Genomic DNA, 19,735 nt, shown 5'->3' with positions numbered 1-19,735 from the left:
TGATAGAGCTTTAAGTATAGTGGCACAATGATAGATTAGATTCTCATTTATTCCTGTTATTTCGGAAGCCAACCTTGGATTCGAAAAAAAATTTCTTGCCGTATTTCCGTCGTTCGATGAGCCTCTACCTCTATCTCTGGGCTTGTCTACAATTAAACCCAGTTTTTCACGAAAATCCTTTTGAATTTTGATTTTTCTTTCCATGACTTTTTTTTTTGTTCATTTCCTTTAGCTTGCCACATTTGGCACCGCATATATAGCACTTGGCAGAAGACCCCATAAAGTATATATATTCTTGATCAGGATCAACAACCGAGTCGATCTAGCCATGTCCGTCTGTCCGTCCGTCTGTATGAACACGCAGATCTCGGAGACTAATTAATCTTATCTTTTTCTATCAAACTACCAAATTTTATGGAATCGGGCCAGAGACATGCAAAATATGCGTATGAACGTATTGTATGGTATACCCAAGTCGGCGAGTCGACTTACTTCATTTAAACTGGAATCGAACTGGTCTGCAGTAACGTGTTGACAAAGGCCGGGGGTTTTTCCAAAAGATTTTTTGGTCAACTCTTGAAATGAGTTGCAGAGGTACATATGAGGTAACAAATAAGATTTTGTCTTGTAAGCCGTAAAATGGAAAACTTTGGCTTATATTCGCTATGGCCTGTACTTCCTTCAAATCCCCACTTTCAAATTAATATAAAATTATCAACCGAACCCTCACAGGCTGTTTTGAAAACATCAGCTTGAATTTCCAGTATGCTCGATGCTGTGTTGTCCAAAAGATTTTGCAACTCGACTTCGGCGTAAGATTCGTCCACAGAAATATTGTCCGGATATCTCTTTTGCTCGCATTGACTATACTTTAAAAACTCAGAAAAAATTAAAGGATATTTTATTATTAACGAAGTCCCTTATCAGCAAATATTGGCTTTTTGATATGACGGTCTCCATTGAAAGCGAAATAACTTCGATAGGATCTGGTGGCAATAAATTTTGCGTTTGATTATCATTGCGTAAAGCAGAAACAACAGATTCATCGATCTCGTTCAGCTGAGCTATACGTCTTCGCCTTGTTCTCGATAAAGATTCTGAAAAACTAGATCTAGGACGGCCACGTTGAGCACTTTCCGATGTTTGCTTAGATGAATTTATTAAAATTGACACATTTTCATTCAAACAAGCGCATTTCTATTGGAAAACGGATGATTTTTTGCTTTTGTAATAAGTCCTAAACGCTTCAAGCTTCTTGCATATGTAACCAATTGATTTCATTAATTGGCTTAAGTCAGCTTCGTAGCCTTCCTTCTCAATTTCAATTTGCACAGAAATCATTACTTGTTGTTTTTCGGTTTTAGTACCTATTTTTGTGCACCATAAATTAAATACATACAGGCGTGAAATCACACAGTGATTCATATCACCTTCCAAAATAAAAAAATAAGAACATTAATTACAAAATAATTAGAGTTATTTAAACAACATAAATTAAATGACCATGAAAATTGTAGACAACCACGATAGATGTTAAAAAAAACACAAAAACAAGATGACACAGAGGCTTCGCTGGGCAAATTTAACCTTGAAAAACAAGACGATGATGAGTTAGCGTATTAAAGATTGCAAATACATCGGCAAATTTCTGTTTGCAATTTTTTTATCTTTTATTATTTTAAAACACAGATAAGTAATGTGAAATAGAAAACTTTTGGGGGAAAATGGGGGAACAGAACTAAAAGTTAGAGTAAACATAAAAAAAATGCACAACAACGGTAAAAACATATAGGGATCTTTAAACAATAATTATACTGGAGTTACAAAAAATAATTCAGATTTATTATTTTTTAGTAAAAAGTAAATACCTTTAACTTAAAAATCCATTTTAAATAATTAATTTTGGAGCACTCAATAGTTTACCACACAAATTGCAAGTTGACTTTGCTGCAGATTAATGCCGTTAAGAGTGCAGCTGTGCGTAAAGTAGGAACACGTGTTCAAGCTTTTGGTTCTATTTTTAGAAAGAACCGTTAGAATTTCAGCAAAAACTAGTTTGCACTAGTTAAGAATGGACATTTATGAGATAAATAGAGGTAATTTTTTTTACAATATTTTGTGATGATGTTTTCGAATTTTGGCCTATATATTCTTGATCAGCATCAACAGCGGAGTCGATCTAGCCATGTCCGTCCGTCGACTCGTGTAGTGTCTACAGTTATCGAGTTTAAAATTTTTGACATGCCCCCTACCACCTCTTGCCAAATATACGCATAAATGAGTTTTTTATGCGGACCATAAGGAGGGAAGTGGCCATAGACATGAGGCATGTACCACAACGTGGTATACCGAAGTCGTCGAGACGATTTACTTAATCTATTTTCTATGGAGTCTGTCAAAACAATATAGTTTTTTTATGTCGCATGTACTTATAGAAATAATTAGTAAATCTCAATAACAAATAGTATAACCTGGAAAAGCACCGAGATCGAAGTAGCAAATCACGCACCTGCTCGGTTTCAAAACTAGTTGAACTACTAGAGGCATATACATTTTTGGAACCGCTCAAAATAAGGGAAACATGAAAGGAATTTATTGCCAAACTTAAACCGAGAATCCGGTAAATTATCTTTTATAAGTGCCAACTAAAAAGCAGTAAAGGGGGCTGAAATTGTGTTAAGATTGATTGAGTCATCGTCGAGAAGTGATTTGTGTACTTCCATCGGTCAACTTCAACGGTGGATTGTGCAATGCAGAAGCCGAATTGGTTTTGATATGTCGCCGCACACGGCAACGCACAGTGGATCCACTTGTATGGAGACGCGGCCAAAAATACTTATATTTGAGATAAAGTTATGAAAACTTGTCCAAAAATAATAGAAAATATTTAAGACATGTAAAAAAATTGGGCAGATCGGACTACTATATCATATAGCTCCCATATGAGCAATCGGACGAAAAAAAGTACTTTGTATGAAAATTTTGTTTGTTTGTTGAGATATCTCAACCAAACTCACACGGGAGGTGTATGATTTAGAATTTAGGATTTAGAAATCCTGACCAAATTTGGTTGAAATCGGACTACTATATCATATAGCTCCCATATGACCAAACAGTGATTTGTATGGAAATTGTTCGAGTTTTTAGAAATATTGCAAACAAACTCGCCCTTTTGGCGTAAGTACGACGTTTGATCTGGAATCGGATAACTATATTATATAACCGTCATAGGAACAATCAGATAAAAAGTCAACATGGCGCTAGAAAGTGTACGGGATCTTCTCTTTAGCCGTTCTTACTTGTTTTTAATAAAAGAGGAAAGAAATGTTGAAACAAAATACTTATGTATTTTCATGAATTAAAGAACAATATACAACAAAAAAAAACTAACAAGAATCTTCTAATAAATCAAAAACAGATTTTAACATGGTTGATTTTGGTTTTTTATGTAGTGTTCTTTGTCCTGTAATAAATGGTTCTGATCTAAAAATTAAATTATTAATAACATCTGTATTTGATCGAGTGCGTGAAATTTTCATACTATGTTGAAGTCTTCATTTTTTTATTTCTTTGTTATTGGACTCGGCAGCTTCCTCTGATACATAGCTCTCCAATCGAAAATAAGGCGTACTGTATTACAGCAGAACCATGTACTAACACCTTATGCACGGTCGCCGGTAAATAATACCATGGATAGGCAGTTATTAAATCATTCGCAGTATCCAGTGCGTAATTTTGAAATTTTTCTGCATTGATTTTACATCCGGATCCGATGAAATATAGTCGCACATTTATGAATTAATTTGTCATCAATACCAGTGATTTCGGAGCTCAATGCTGCATTTGCAAAAAATTTCCTAGCGATATTTCCATCGTTGGATGATCCCCTGCCTCCATCTCTGGGTTTGTCCACAATTATTCCCATCTTCTCACTAAACTCCTTTTGAATTTTATTGTTCTTGTTAATACAGAGATCTTCATTCCTGCATCTCTCACTTGCCACTTTTTAACTTCTAATTTATATGAAATATGCAAGAAGTATACAAAGAAGCGTATGTAAGAGTGTAGTGGAGACAGGCCAAACTCGTAAAAATTTTGTTCAACTTCTTTACTTAAGCATTTTCCGACGTCGTACAGTGGGGCCTTCTGGCATTTAGCATTGCAAAAATCATAGCGTCTAGACCAATAAAGCGATTTCAAAAATTTTAAAGAATACCTTAAGCTTCAAAATGAATGTTTGTCAAAAGTGCTGGGTGTTCGTGGTGCTGTAATATTCAAGGTCAAAGTCAGAAAATGTTTCCAAGCAAATTTCCTTTAAAAATGAAGCGAAACCCGGTTTTTTTCAATCACAAATGGAATTTTTCATTGTTTTAAACGACTATGTAACATTTTTATACCCTTGCAGAGGGTATTATAAAATTGGTCAGATGTTTGTAAAGCACAGAAGTAGACGTTTCCGACCCCATAAAGTATATATATTCTTGATCAGCATGAGAAGCTGAGTCGATATAGCCATTTTCGTCTGTCCGTCCGTCCGTGCGTATGCGTTTTACTCAGCCATCTTAAGAGCTATCGGGATGAAATTTTTATGGGGCCTTTGTATTACCCGGGAAAAATAAAGTATGAAAATTGTCAGGATCGGACCACTATATCATGTAGCTCTGGAAGAAACATTTTCAAATAAATTTGAGTATCCCCATGAAATTTACTAATATTATAGTATTGTATATAAAAACTTACCCAAAATTTGAATCTGATCGGATAAATAGAACACAAGTTACAGTCAATATATATCGGCTCAAGCGATGCCTACTACGTCATCATCAAATCAACAGAGCTCACGCATACACACAGACGCAACGCTACATGAACTGTATGTGTATGCGTGCCGTGCTTTGCTTATGATGAGGGAAGAAGAAAAAATTGTAGTAAAAAGAGAAATAATGTTTTGTTTGTGTATTGATGAATTGAGTTGCAGGGAAAGAAATTTCAAAAAGTAAAACTATTATTGTTAAGGACTGCAAGGGTATATAAACCTCGGCATAGCCGAAGTTAGTTTCTTTGATATTTTAATGCTTTAATTTGATTTTTTAACATAATTACAAAAAGAAAAAAAGGAAAATTTTTTAATTTTTTATGTAGGTTAATTTTGATAATTCGCTATTGATGGCTGATTTTCTTCAAAATAATTTTCAATATTTACATCAGTATCTAATAAACTCAACATTTCGGGACTATCGTTGCTATTTTCCAAATCCTTTCGTGATCGCACGTGTCTCAGTGATGCAATAAGTGGGTCCGAAGAGGCTGCTAGCATGTTAAAAATGTCTTCATTTTGTCTAACACGAGAAATTTTTAATGTATTACTGAAATTTGCCAGATTTCTGCCGCTTGCGATCCATTTTCGCCTTAAGTTATATTGTGTATATTTGATTTTCAACTTAAGCTCCGTACTAGCGTTTTCGAATGAAACGCTCATCTCCTTTAGCAATCCCATTTCAAAATCATGTAAGTTTTCACACTCTTTGAAAACTTTCAAAATCCTTTCATTCTTTAACAATATTTTTGCACAATTAAATAAAACTGTCTTGAATTATATTGACAAATACTATTCAGTCCTGATTTAAGGTGTTTCCACTTATGAAGTTAAAAATAAACTGTCGCAAACGAGAGGAATAAGTAGCTCTTTATGTTATATTTTTTGAATTAACTAGGTAGAACGAAAAATCGGCATTACCCTTTTTGTATTAATTTGGTAAACAACTTAATATTTACATCCAATTACGGAAATAAAAACGACCAACCCACAAATAGGACAAACTTTTCATCAACTTAAATAACATTTACCTGTCTTGTAATTTTTTCCAAAGCAGGTAATTAGCAATTTATCATTGTAGAAAGGCATATATGTAAACAGGAAGTATTTGCAAAACAGCATTACGCAATGTTATCATTTAAATACAAAGAAGCTACAGGCCAATACGCATGCGCTCTTCTTCCTTAAACCTGCAGCGCATTTTTTTGGCGAGGTTGCCTTAGTTTTATGGCTTACGCATCGCTGTCGCAGGTCTCCGCATATTGGGACTATATACATCTGATAGGTAAATATTTCACCTACCTAGTGTATATAGTCCGGTATTGATACTCGTTGAGTCTTGCTAGTTTTATTCCATCAAAGTTCAAAAAATGCCAATATTTAGTACATTTTTTAACATACTTTTCAGATAAAACCAAAAAATCGATTGTTGAAATCGCCCAATATTCAGTTTCAAAGTTGCGATTTTTTTTTAAATTTATCATTTTTTCCTTTTCACTAAAAATGTCTCAACTTTGGGCGCCTCTAGCACCCATGAATCTCAACCGATTTCAAAAATTTTTCGGATTCATAATCTCTGAAGTATTTCCTATCGATTGCATATATAATTTTTGCCAAACGCGATCATGAAAAACGTATTTTTGCAACGCTATCCGAGCAGAGGCCCAAGTGAGCGTCGTTTATTTCCTTTGGCTTTGCTCCGCAAATATAGCACTTTGCCGACGATGATTCAGATAGGGCGTTGCAAACTTTCCCATCTACCATAGTAAGATGCAAGCTATGTGTAATCAGAATTAAAAGTAAATTTTTAATGGAGTCTTCAGTGACCGTTGCAACAACATCAGCTTGAAGCTCTAATATGCTCGAGACTGTGTTATCCAATAAACTTTGAAGATCGACTTCTGCGGAGGATTCGTCCACAGATATGTTGTCAGGATATCTAGCTTTTTTGGAGCTTAAAATGGATTGATAGCTCGGAAAAAAATCCAATAACACTTTGCTGTTCACGAAATTCCGTATCTGCATATATTAATGCTTTTTGATGCTTTTGATGCTATTCCGGTCTCCGTTAAATGAGAAATTACTTCTGTCGGATCGGCTGGCAATACATTTCGGCTTTGATTTCCATTGAGTAATGCAGAAACAGCGGTCTCATGAACTTTTACCAGCTGAGCTAAACGTCGACGCTTTGTTCTCGTGGAAGATTCCATAAGATTTAGTTTTTTACTGCCTCGTGGAGCACTTTCTGTATTTTCCTGGTGTACATTTTTCGTATTCAATAAAATTCAATAAAAACGCATCCATAAAACAACAGTTTTTTTTTTACAAATGTACTCAATAGGTTGAATAAGCGCATTGAATTCTTCTAGTAGGCCGTTGTTTTCAAAATTTCGTTCTACATCAGCAATTACTTCTCGTAATTTTTCAGCGTTTGTGCCTTTTATGGAGCACCATAAATTAAAAATATGTAGGGGTGCGAACACACACTGACATATATTGCCTACCAAATTAAAAGTTAAAAATACAATATTAATTGATATTAAAAGGTTTGTATCAGATTCCACACCACCACCACACCACCAGATTGGACACCACAAGAAACGACAAAAACAAACACACGGAACAAATACATAGGCTCCGCTGGGCAAGTTGGACCTCGAAAAAATAGGAAGATGTTCTATATTGTTGGATATTTCACACACATCTGCAAGTTTCTTAAGCTGACTTAAACACTTCTTAAGTAAAAACTTGGATTAATACAATGAATATAGACTCAAACGGGGAATTGCGAAAAAAAGTACTTTGTATGAAAATTTTGTTTGTTTGTTGAGATATCTCAACCAAACTCACACGGGAGGTGTATGATTTAGAATTTAGGATTTAGAAATCCTGACCAAATTTGGTTGAAATCGGACTACTATATCATATAGCTCCCATATGACCAAACAGTGATTTGTATGGAAATTGTTCGAGTTTTTAGAAATATTGCAAACAAACTCGCCCTTTTGGCGTAAGTACGACGTTTGATCTGGAATCGGATAACTATATTATATAACCGTCATAGGAACAATCAGATGAAAAGTCAACATGGCGCTAGAAAGTGTACGGGATCTTCTCTTTAGCCGTTCTTACTTGTTTTTAATAAAAGAGGAAAGAAATGTTGAAACAAAAGACTTATGTATTTTCATGAATTAAAGAACAATATACAACAAAAAAAACTAACAAGAATCTTCTAATAAATCAAAAACAGATTTTAACATGGTTGATTTTGGTTTTTTATGTAGTGTTCTTTGTCCTGTAATAAATGTTTCTGATCTAAAAATTAAATTATTAATAACATCTGTATTTGATCGAGTGCGTGAAATTTTCATACTATGTTGAAGTCTTCATTTTTTTATTTCTTTGTCATTGGACTCGGCAGCTTCCTCTGATACATAGCTCTCCAATCGAAAATAAGGCGTACTGTATTACAGCAGAACCATGTACTAACACCTTATGCACGGTCGCCGGTAAATAATACCATGGATAGGCAGTTATTAAATCATTCGCAGTATCCAGTGCGTAATTTTGAAATTTTTCTGCATTGATTTTACATCCGGATCCGATGAAATATAGTCGCACATTTATGAATTAATTTGTCATCAATACCAGTGATTTCGGAGCTCAATGCTGCATTTGCAAAAAATTTCCTAGCGATATTTCCATCGTTGGATGATCCCCTGCCTCCATCTCTGGGTTTGTCCACAATTATTCCCATCTTCTCACTAAACTCCTTTTGAATTTTATTGTTCTTGTTAATACAGAGATCTTCATTCCTGCATCTCTCACTTGCCACTTTTTAACTTCTAATTTATATGAAATATGCAAGAAGTATACAAAGAAGCGTATGTAAGAGTGTAGTGGAGACAGGCCAAACTCGTAAAAATTTTGTTCAACTTCTTTACTTAAGCATTTTCCGACGTCGTACAGTGGGGCCTTCTGGCATTTAGCATTGCAAAAATCATAGCGTCTAGACCAATAAAGCGATTTCAAAAATTTTAAAGAATACCTTAAGCTTCAAAATGAATGTTTGTCAAAAGTGCTGGGTGTTCGTGGTGCTGTAATATTCAAGGTCAAAGTCAGAAAATGTTTCCAAGCAAATTTCCTTTAAAAATGAAGCGAAACCCGGTTTTTTTCAATCACAAATGGAATTTTTCATTGTTTTAAACGACTATGTAACATTTTTATACCCTTGCAGAGGGTATTATAAAATTGGTCAGATGTTTGTAAAGCACAGAAGTAGACGTTTCCGACCCCATAAAGTATATATATTCTTGATCAGCATGAGAAGCTGAGTCGATATAGCCATTTTCGTCTGTCCGTCCGTCCGTGCGTATGCGTTTTACTCAGCCATCTTAAGAGCTATCGGGATGAAATTTTTATGGGGCCTTTGTATTACCCGGGAAAAATAAAGTATGAAAATTGTCAGGATCGGACCACTATATCATGTAGCTCTGGAAGAAACATTTTCAAATAAATTTGAGTATCCCCATGAAATTTACTAATATTATAGTATTGTATATAAAAACTTACCCAAAATTTGAATCTGATCGGATAAATAGAACACAAGTTACAGTCAATATATATCGGCTCAAGCGATGCCTACTACGTCATCATCAAATCAACAGAGCTCACGCATACACACAGACGCAACGCTACATGAACTGTATGTGTATGCGTGCCGTGCTTTGCTTAGGGAATGAGGGAAGAAGAAAAAATTGTAGTAAAAAGAGAAATAATGTTTTGTTTGTGTATTGATGAATTGAGTTGCAGGGAAAGAAATTTCAAAAAGTAAAACTATTATTGTTAAGGACTGCAAGGGTATATAAACTTCGGCATAGCCGAAGTTAGTTTCTTTGATATTTTAATGCTTTAATTTGATTTTTTAACATAATTACAAAAAGAAAAAAAGGAAAATTTTTTAATTTTTTATTTAGGTTAATTTTGATAATTCGCTATTGATGGCTGATTTTCTTCAAAATAATTTTCAATATTTACATCAGTATCTAATAAACTCAACATTTCGGGACTATCGTTGCTATTTTCCAAATCCTTTCGTGATCGCACGTGTCTCAGTGATGCAATAAGTGGGTCCGAAGAGGCTGCTAGCATGTTAAAAAGGTCTTCATTTTGTCTAACACGAGAAATTTTTAATGTATTACTGAAATTTGCCAGATTTCTGCCGCTTGCGATCCATTTTCGCCTTAAGTTATATTGTGTATATTTGATTTTCAACTTTCAACTCCGTACTAGCGTTTTCGAATGAAACGCTCATCTCCTTTAGCAATCCCATTTCAAAATCATGTAAGTTTTCACACTCTTTGAAAACTTTCAAAATCCTTTCATTCTTTAACAATATTTTTGCACAATTAAATAAAACTGTCTTGAATTATATTGACAAATAATATTCAGTCCTGATTTAAGGTGTTTCCACTTATGAAGTTAAAAATAAACTGTCGCAAACGAGAGGAATAAGTAGCTCTTTATGTTATATTTTTTGAATTAACTAGGTAGAACGAAAAATCGGCATTACCCTTTTTGTATTAATTTGGTAAACAACTTAATATTTACATCCAATTACGGAAATAAAAACGACCAACCCACAAATAGGACAAACTTTTCATCAACTTAAATAACATTTACCTGTCTTGTAATTTTTTCCAAAGCAGGTAATTAGCAATTTATCATTGTAGAAAGGCATATATGTAAACAGGAAGTATTTGCAAAACAGCATTACGCAATGTTATCATTTAAATACAAAGAAGCTACAGGCCAATACGCATGCGCTCTTCTTCCTTAAACCTGCAGCGCATTTTTTTGGCGAGGTTGCCTTAGTTTTATGGCTTACGCATCGCTGTCGCAGGTCTCCGCATATTGGGACTATATACATCTGATAGGTAAATATTTCACCTACCTAGTGTATATAGTCCGGTATTGATACTCGTTGAGTCTTGCTAGTTTTATTCCATCAAAGTTCAAAAAATGCCAATATTTAGTACATTTTTTAACATACTTTTCAGATAAAACCAAAAAATCGATTGTTGAAATCGCCCAATATTCAGTTTCAAAGTTGCGATTTTTTTTTAAATTTATCATTTTTTCCTTTTCACTAAAAATGTCTCAACTTTGGGCGCCTCTAGCACCCATGAATCTCAACCGATTTCAAAAATTTTTCGGATTCATAATCTCTGAAGTATTTCCTATCGATTGCATATATAATTTTTGCCAAACGCGATCATGAAAAACGTATTTTTGCAACGCTATCCGAGCAGAGGCCCAAGTGAGCGTCGTTTATTTCCTTTGGCTTTGCTCCGCAAATATAGCACTTTGCCGACGATGATTCAGATAGGGCGTTGCAAACTTTCCCATCTACCATAGTAAGATGCAAGCTATGTGTAATCAGAATTAAAAGTAAATTTTTAATGGAGTCTTCAGTGACCGTTGCAACAACATCAGCTTGAAGCTCTAATATGCTCGAGACTGTGTTATCCAATAAACTTTGAAGATCGACTTCTGCGGAGGATTCGTCCACAGATATGTTGTCAGGATATCTAGCTTTTTTGGAGCTTAAAATGCATTGATAGCTCGGAAAAAAATCCAATAACACTTTGCTGTTCACGAAATTCCGTATCTGCATATATTAATGCTTTTTGATGCTTTTGATGCTATTCCGGTCTCCGTTAAATGAGAAATTACTTCTGTCGGATCGGCTGGCAATACATTTCGGCTTTGATTTCCATTGAGTAATGCAGAAACAGCGGTCTCATGAACTTTTACCAGCTGAGCTAAACGTCGACGCTTTGTTCTCGTGGAAGATTCCATAAGATTTAGTTTTTTACTGCCTCGTGGAGCACTTTCCGTATTTTCCTGGTGTACATTTTTCGTATTCAATAAAATTCAATAAAAACGCATCCATAAAACAACAGTTTTTTTTTTACAAATGTACTCAATAGGTTGAATAAGCGCATTGAATTCTTCTAGTAGGCCGTTGTTTTCAAAATTTCGTTCTACATCAGCAATTACTTCTCGTAATTTTTCAGCGTTTGTGCCTTTTATGGAGCACCATAAATTAAAAATATGTAGGGGTGCGAACACACACTGACATATATTGCCTACCAAATTAAAAGTTAAAAATACAATATTAATTGATATTAAAAGGTTTGTATCAGATTCGTATCATTAAATTGGACACCACAAGAAACGACAAAAACAAACACACGGAACAAATACATAGGCTCCGCTGGGCAAGTTGGACCTCGAAAAAATAGGAAGATGTTCTATATTGTTGGATATTTCACACACATCTGCAAGTTTCTGACTTAAACACTTCTTAAGTAAAAACTTGGATTAATACAATGAATATAGACTCAAACGGGGAATTGCGGGGCACACAACTAAAACCTTAAGTAAACATAAAAGTAATGCACAATAAAGGAACAAAAACTAAGGTTTCAGTGCACTTGAATATGTTTATCTGTATACATTGATGTATGCACATAAACATATACACATAAATATACAGCTAAGCATGATTCTACTAAGATTCATTTTAAAAGGACAAAAACACAAAATAGTTTTTAGTTATTTACAAAAAAAAAAATAAACACCTTTAACTTCGAAATCCATTGATAAATTTGTTTACACTGGTAGTTCTAATTTTTTCTTTGACCCATCGAGTCGATCAAACAAATCGGTCTGTAGGATGCGGCTCTCCCTTTTGTTTGCCTGGTTTTTCCCACCTTGAAATCGAAACAAAAAATCGATCATAGCTCCAGCCTTAAATTTAGTTTTATATTGTGATACATCCTTTTTCCTTTGAAAAAAAAAAAAAAAATAATAATGGCTACTGTAGCTATAACGTATATTTTTTAATGAATGTTTATAAAATATCAAAGAAGCTAACTTCGGCTATGCCAAAGTTTAAATACCCACACTTAAATGTGATATTAATATCCAATCTGATTTGGATATGCATAGCCAAGTTATGCATATAAACGTTTTTCCATAAGGCCGGAGTTGGCCGTTGGCTGGTGGGGGCGCTAGGGTTCTCGTATGCTTGAGTGAGCGAGATACTAAGATATGCTTGTAAAAAGCATGTGAACAGAATTATAAATTATATATGATTATACATTTGAAATATTTGTTTCACTGGTGTATGGTATACCCAAGTCGGCGAGACGACTTACTTCATTTTATTTGTAATTATTGGTTTTGTATCGATAATTATCTTGTGCTGTGTCCATAATTTGTATATATTATTATATATTTTTCAATGTCTGGTTGTCTATGTTGACTATGACAAATTTTGGGCTTGGACTTTCCCATCGTGTGCCAGAAACAGTTAGATTTTTGCCGTATGTACAAAGATTCTCGTTTAAAGTTTCTTTCTTAAAATAAATTGGCCAACCAGCTGTCGCAGTATGCTATGAAATTTACATATGTGATTGTAAAATAATTGTAAAATAGAGAGTAAAATTGTTTTGTTTGTATATTGATGAATTGAGTTGCAGAAAACATATTTTGAACATGTAAAATTATTATTACCAAGGACTGCAAGGGTATATAAACTTAAGCATAGCCGATGTTAGCTTCTTTGATATTTTTTCTGTTACTTTACTTCGCTTTATACTTTTCCATAATCTACAACAAAACCGCTGAATATATTTTGGGATTTCACGTTGCTTGCAACCTCTTCCCTGACCACATTGTCGGAGAATCGGGCCATAGCTGGCACCTTGTGCAAATGAAACACCTCCACCGTGTCGTTTTCTCCAATTAATCAATCCAATCTGTTTTTTAGCTTAAGCTTTTTCCTCGACTGTGTTAGTTCCCGTAAATAAATAAATAAATAAAACAAAATATATCTGTTATTGACTTCATTATTTCCCATGCATAGATTGTAGGCCGTACTTTTGCAAACATTAGGCTTTTTAGATAAAACGTTTTTGCACTTTGACGGCTATAGGTATGGATAGAGTGACAAAAAACTTGCAAGGGTATATAAACTTTGACGCGGTCGAAGTTAGCCCGGCCCTCTGATTTCTTATTATTAATTTCCCTGACCAAAAGCCTGATAAAACCCATGTATATCAACACAAAGGTCGCTTAAACAATCACAGTTTCTTATTTTTTTTTAATAATTGCTTAAACAGGGTTACTTTTGATACTAGACCTGGTGGACGATGCATGTTACATTTCATACCTAACTGTAGTGCCTCAACGCAAACAATTATTTATCTCCAGTCCGCTGCCTGTCCACCTTCCTAATTCATCTTCTGTTTCAAAAAAACTAATGATGTCTAGTCTTTGCATTAATTATTAAAATGTTAGACGATAATATTATATTTCAAGTAATTTATTGTACATAATATTAACTGAATGTTTAAAATTGAGGTATGGTTTATATGTGTTTTCAAATAATTATCTTAACTTCTTTTTCATGCGCCCGTTAGGACGATACGAATTTTGAAAAACCACCTACCATTGCCAAAATGAATTTATACTGCTTGCAGCGGTGTGTCTCCGCAAATATCCTTCTTTTTTACCCAGCTGTTTATTATGAACTATACATTTTATGCAGTTTGCAATAAATCTTGATACTTTACTTTCTAAATGCGGTATCCAGTGCTGTTGTTGGAGAGCGTGCATTGTCCTGGCGTCGAAAAATGTCCCGCCTCATTCGATCGTTGTATTATTTCAAGTTCCATTAGCTTTGGGACTACCAATAACTCATAGCCTTCAACTTCTTTGAACAACAAACCACCTTTCACGTTGAAGTTTTTATATTGTTGCTGCTTTGGTATCTCTATAATTGCTATAATATAATCATCTGTCTGCTGTGCTTTCTTTAAACGCGCTGTTATTACCTTTTACTACTAAGCACGACTGCGGGTAACGGCTTAAACAGTCCACGTGCATCTTAACCCTCTAATGCTATTTTCTAAACTATTGGAGGAAAATAAGAAAAACAATTTTTTTTAAGTAAATAAAGGCTTCTAATCTCAACAAAAAAAAAAAATCAGAAAAAAACTAGAAGTTTTCGTTTAGCTGCCAGGTGAAAAAAAGGTAATAAGTGTCTCAAGGCACTCTTGGGCATCTGAGAGTAAAAAAAAGTATTGAATAGAAATTTTAAATTTATTTATTCGTATGGTATATTTTGAAACAATTTTTGTTAAATTGCAGCATAAATAGATTTTTTATTTAAATTTCTGCAAAGCACTACATGCAGCAGATCATATTACACGCGCGAAAAAACACATGATTTGTGTTTATTAAGAAAAAAAGTACCGTTAAAAGCTTTGGAGGGCTTTTAAAGATTTTTTCTAAATATTGTGGTGTGATTTATTAACGATCAAAAAATATTTGAATGGCCAAAAAGCTCCAAGTTTTTTTTTCTAAATTAAATAATAAAATAAAATAACTGAAGACACTTTTGAGCGTTAGAGGGTTAACTGCTGATCGGTGCTCCACGATCAGATTGAAATCTTGTAGATAATATCCATTGTGCTACTTCTCTTGGGATGTCCAGCTTTTTCGTAGTTTGTTTAAATGCAATGCAGTCTGTCACCAAAATCACTGGGATCCCTAGCAAATAATGTCGAAATTTTTTTAACGCCATATATGCTGTCTTGACTTTAAGAATGTAGCTATGCCTTTTCAAATCTGCTTCAGATGCTTTTTTACTCCAAAAATAGATCGGATTCAAATTGTTGTCCAATAGCTGAAGTAATACCGCTCCAAAACCATCTTTTGAAGCATCCGTGTGTAGCTCGGTTGGTGCCTCGTAAGAATAGAGGTGTAACACTGGTTCACTTATTATCGCCATCTTCAATTGCTGCAACGATTAAAGCTCGCTTGGACCCATAATAAACTTGACATCTTTTTTCAGCAACTTGGTAAGGGGTCGTGCTATCTGCGCATACTGAGGGGAATAATCTTTCTTAAAAATCGGGTTAAACCAATTTGCGGGTATTCCGAAACGACTGATGGCCATCGTATTATCTTTACCGAACCAAATTTTTTCATCTTCAATTTCGTGACCTAGAAAGCTTATGCGTTTTTGCAAAAAACTACATTTTCCCCGTTTTATTTTCCAATTTGGTTTTGTCTAGACAATCGTTTACTGACTTTGCATATACTATAATATCATCCATATATAATTGGTTTATATTCTTGTTAATTAGATCCTGAAATATGTGGTTAACGAAACGTATGAATGAAGCAGGAGAATTACGAAATCCAAATGGCGCTCTATTAAACTCGTATAAATCTTCTCTAGTATCAAACGCTGTATATGATTTGCTAAATTCCTCTATTGGCATATTAAAGAATCCATTTTCTAAATCGATAATCGTATAAAAGCCTGCTGCCTGCAATCTCTCAAGCACTACAATACAACTGTGTATTCTTTAGCGAAGTCTGCTGATAATAGAACTTGGTGGTTCTTGAAATAGCTATACAGACAACCTGCTCACATTTTGTGCTGCCTATGATTACTTACAAATAAATTAGTAAGATTTATTGACCTGAAGCCCCGCTAAAACCCAGTTTTGATTAACTTTTGATGTTTTCAACTTTTGCAATAGACGTGTTTTTACGATTATTGTCAATATTAAATTTTTTACATGGTCGAATACAGCATATTACTCTTTTAAATCTTTTAGCGATTTACAGTTGTACATTGAGAATTTGAACTCGCTTTTAATATTAAGGCCATCAACTATGTATTGCATAACCGCCGCGTCTTCAATTTTTCCAGCACTAGCAATCTTTCTTATATTTAGTATATATTCGTGAAACGATTCACCACTGTGCATTTTACGATCGCGTAACTGTTGATGTAGGTCAGCGCTACTCAAATTTGACTCGAACTCAAAACACAACATTTGTCTCTAACTCTGAAAATCACTCACTGTTTCTGACTCGATATATAACTGTGCCACACCACTCATTTTATTTCTCGCTTGTACATACATTTGCTTGTCTGTGAGCTCGTAAGCTTCCGCATTCTGCTCAAAGTTCTTAAACCATTTCTCTACCGGTACGTTGTAACCGTCGAACACATATACAACTTTTTCGAAATGCTAAGGGTTTATTTTAACTTCTGCATACTTTCTCTCACCCGCCTCGATTTAAAGACACAACATTTGTATTAACTGTTGCATCTTTATGTCTAGATCTCTGGGACTACTTTTTTCTACGTCACTAACTTTTTTCACTTCCATATTACTTTTTATCAATTCTTCTTCCTTCACTAGACCAAACGTTTCGTTCAAGGTCTGTTTTTCAACGTTCGTCTTTTCGTTTTTTGACTTCGCTGTTGTGCGCAATGGTGGCGACATTTTGGTTTTTCGCAACTTCGTGGCGCAGACTGACAGAGTGTTCGAGATCGATTTCTTAGAAAAGCTACCGCGCACTACTGGCATTTTCACAACTGTACAACTTTTGTTATTTGGAAGTTATGTACCAACTTTTACAAAATCAACCAACCGCAACTTTACAGAGGAAAATAAGAAAAACAATTTTTTTTAAGTAAATAAAGGCTTCTAAACTCAAAAAAAAAAAAAAAATCAGAAAAAAACTAGAAGTTTTCGTTTAGCTGCCAGGTGAAAAAAGGTAATAAGTGTCTCAAGGCACTCTTGGGCATCTGAGAGTAAAAAAAAGTATTGAATAGAAATTTTAAATTTATTTATTCGTATGGTATATTTTGAAACAATTTTTGTTAAATTGCAGCATAAATAGATTTTTGAAGTGAAAACCTCTTTAGAATCGTTGGAAGTGATTTGAGACTCGATGAAACGAAAAAGCGACACTAAAAAGAGACACATATAGATCTTATAGTATTTAGCCTACGAGAGAATGAGATGTAAATATATAAAAAGCATTATGAATAAAAAGCATTATGAAAAACTTCGACCAAGCTGGGAGTCGAACCCCGGCCGCCCGATCGCCAAGCGAGCACACTAACAACAGAGCCACGTCGACACTTTGTAAATTGCCGTCGTAGTGGTCCGATCCTAAGGATTTTCATACTTTATCTTACCCGGGTAATAAAAAACCCCAAAAAAAGATTTCATCCCGATAGCTCTTAAGACGGCTGAGTAAAACGCATACGCACAGACGGACGGACAGATGGACATGGCTATATCAACTCAGCTTCTCAGGTCGTAAACGCCTCCTTCTGTGCGTTACGAACTTCTGACCAATTTTACAATACCCTCTGCAAGGGTATAAAAAGTAAATAAAAATGTATCACAAAATATATAATGAATGAATGCACAGCAACTAGAATCACTGTCTGTTCAGCTCTCTAAAGTGGGAGAAATATGTGCATGCGAAACCAGATTGAGCAATGGAAAAACAGTTTTAATTGTGGCAATTTATATTTCACCCAATCAATCAATAAATAGCATCACGGAATTCATTCATGAAAGTTTAATAAAGTATACACCAGAAGTATCGCGGATACTTAGAAAAGATTACGATAAAGTTCCAATGATTTTAAGTGGCGATTTTAACGTAAATTTTGCATTGGACACAGCGGTTGCTTTAATTGACTTTCTCAATACAACATTCAGTTTAAAAATGTGTAACAATCGCACTGAATCAACAACACGATCAAAAACAACAATTGACGTGGTATTTCAAAGATATGTTGACAACATCGAAACCAAAGCATTTGTATCATATTTTAGCTATCATAAGCCACTCGTATCATTTGTTGAAATTGAAAACATTGAATATTTATTTATTTATTTATTTATTTATTTATTTATTTATTTACGTCAACTAACACAGCAGTCGACGAAAAAGCTTAAGCTAAAGACAGATAGTAATTAAATGAAGAAGGTAGCTTAGCTTTATACACAACTAAACATCCCCGGCCCGGTGGAGGTGTTTTATTTGCACGAGGTGCCAGCTATGCCCCGATTCACAGCCAATGTGGCCAGGGATGAGTTGCAGCCAATCCAAGTCCAGAATATTTTCATTGGTTTCGCTGTAGATGATTAAAAAGTATAGCGCGAAGAGAAGTGACAGAAAGATGAGGAGAGATAAGGTGAGAAAGGTTGTTAAAAGATTGGCAAAGAACACGAAGAGGTTCGTGAAGAGAGTAGTTAGTCAGACATCTACTAAGGTGAATAGGAAAAAAGTTTCTGGTCCGACGTGAGGGAACACAAAAATACAGCGTATCTAGTAAATTGGTAGAAATGACTTCGCCGTTGACTAGTTTATGGAGAAAGAGAATGCCAAAAACAAGCCTACGGTTATAAAGTGAAGGAAGATTAATAAGAAGAAGTCTATCAGAATAAGAAGGTAGGCGAAGACCCGGGTCCCAATTTAGACCGCGTAGCGCAAACTTAAGGAATTGCTTCTGTACCGATTCAATACTACGCTGGTGAACATCATATTGCGGGTTCCACACTGGCGAGCAATATTCTAGAGTAGGGCGAACTAACGAAGTGTATAAAACCTTTGTTACATAGGGATCATCAAATTCTTTGGCCCAACGTTTAATGAAGCCAAGAAGGCTGCTTGCTCTATTGACAATAGAAGATATATGAACATTAAATGAAAGTTTTGGGTCAAACATCACGCCTAAGTCTTTGAACGATGGTACACAATCTAACAGAACAGACTTAACAGAGTAATGAGCTAGGAGCGGAGACAAACGACTGAAAGTCATAAAAGAACACTTAGAGGCATTAAGGTGTAATTTATTAACGTGGCACCAATCACAGAACGCATCGAGATCTGATTGCAAGTACTGTTGGAAAGAAGGATCATTATAGGAATAACAAATCTTGACGTCATCCGCAAACATGAGCACGCGTGAATGCGCCAAGGCCAAAGGCAAATCATTTATAAACAATGTAAATAATA

General features: G+C 34.7%; 1 protein-coding gene across 4 annotated transcripts in view; it reads left to right on the top strand.

The window, feature by feature from the left end:
* The window catches only part of LOC6653260 (MOB kinase activator-like 3), a 384,779-nt gene that overhangs the window by 5,858 nt on the left and 359,186 nt on the right, over positions 1-19,735 (top strand). Inside the window, exon 3 of one of the 4 annotated variants that reach the window (XM_047009568.1) lies at positions 17,113-17,365. The exons of the other annotated variants lie outside the window; for them this stretch is intronic. Within the exon in view, the coding sequence (XP_046865524.1) occupies positions 17,113-17,255 (143 nt within the window). The 3' untranslated portion in view covers positions 17,256-17,365. Of the gene's footprint in view, positions 1-17,112; positions 17,366-19,735 lie in introns of those variants that run through there. 4 annotated transcript variants of the gene reach the window in all.

The sequence above is a fragment of the Drosophila willistoni genome (genome assembly GCF_018902025.1).
Source record: "Drosophila willistoni isolate 14030-0811.24 chromosome 2L unlocalized genomic scaffold, UCI_dwil_1.1 Seg168, whole genome shotgun sequence".
NCBI lineage: Eukaryota > Metazoa > Arthropoda > Insecta > Diptera > Drosophilidae > Drosophila > Drosophila willistoni.
Note: the sequence above shows the minus strand (reverse complement) of the source record. Positions and strands in the feature narration are given on the sequence as shown.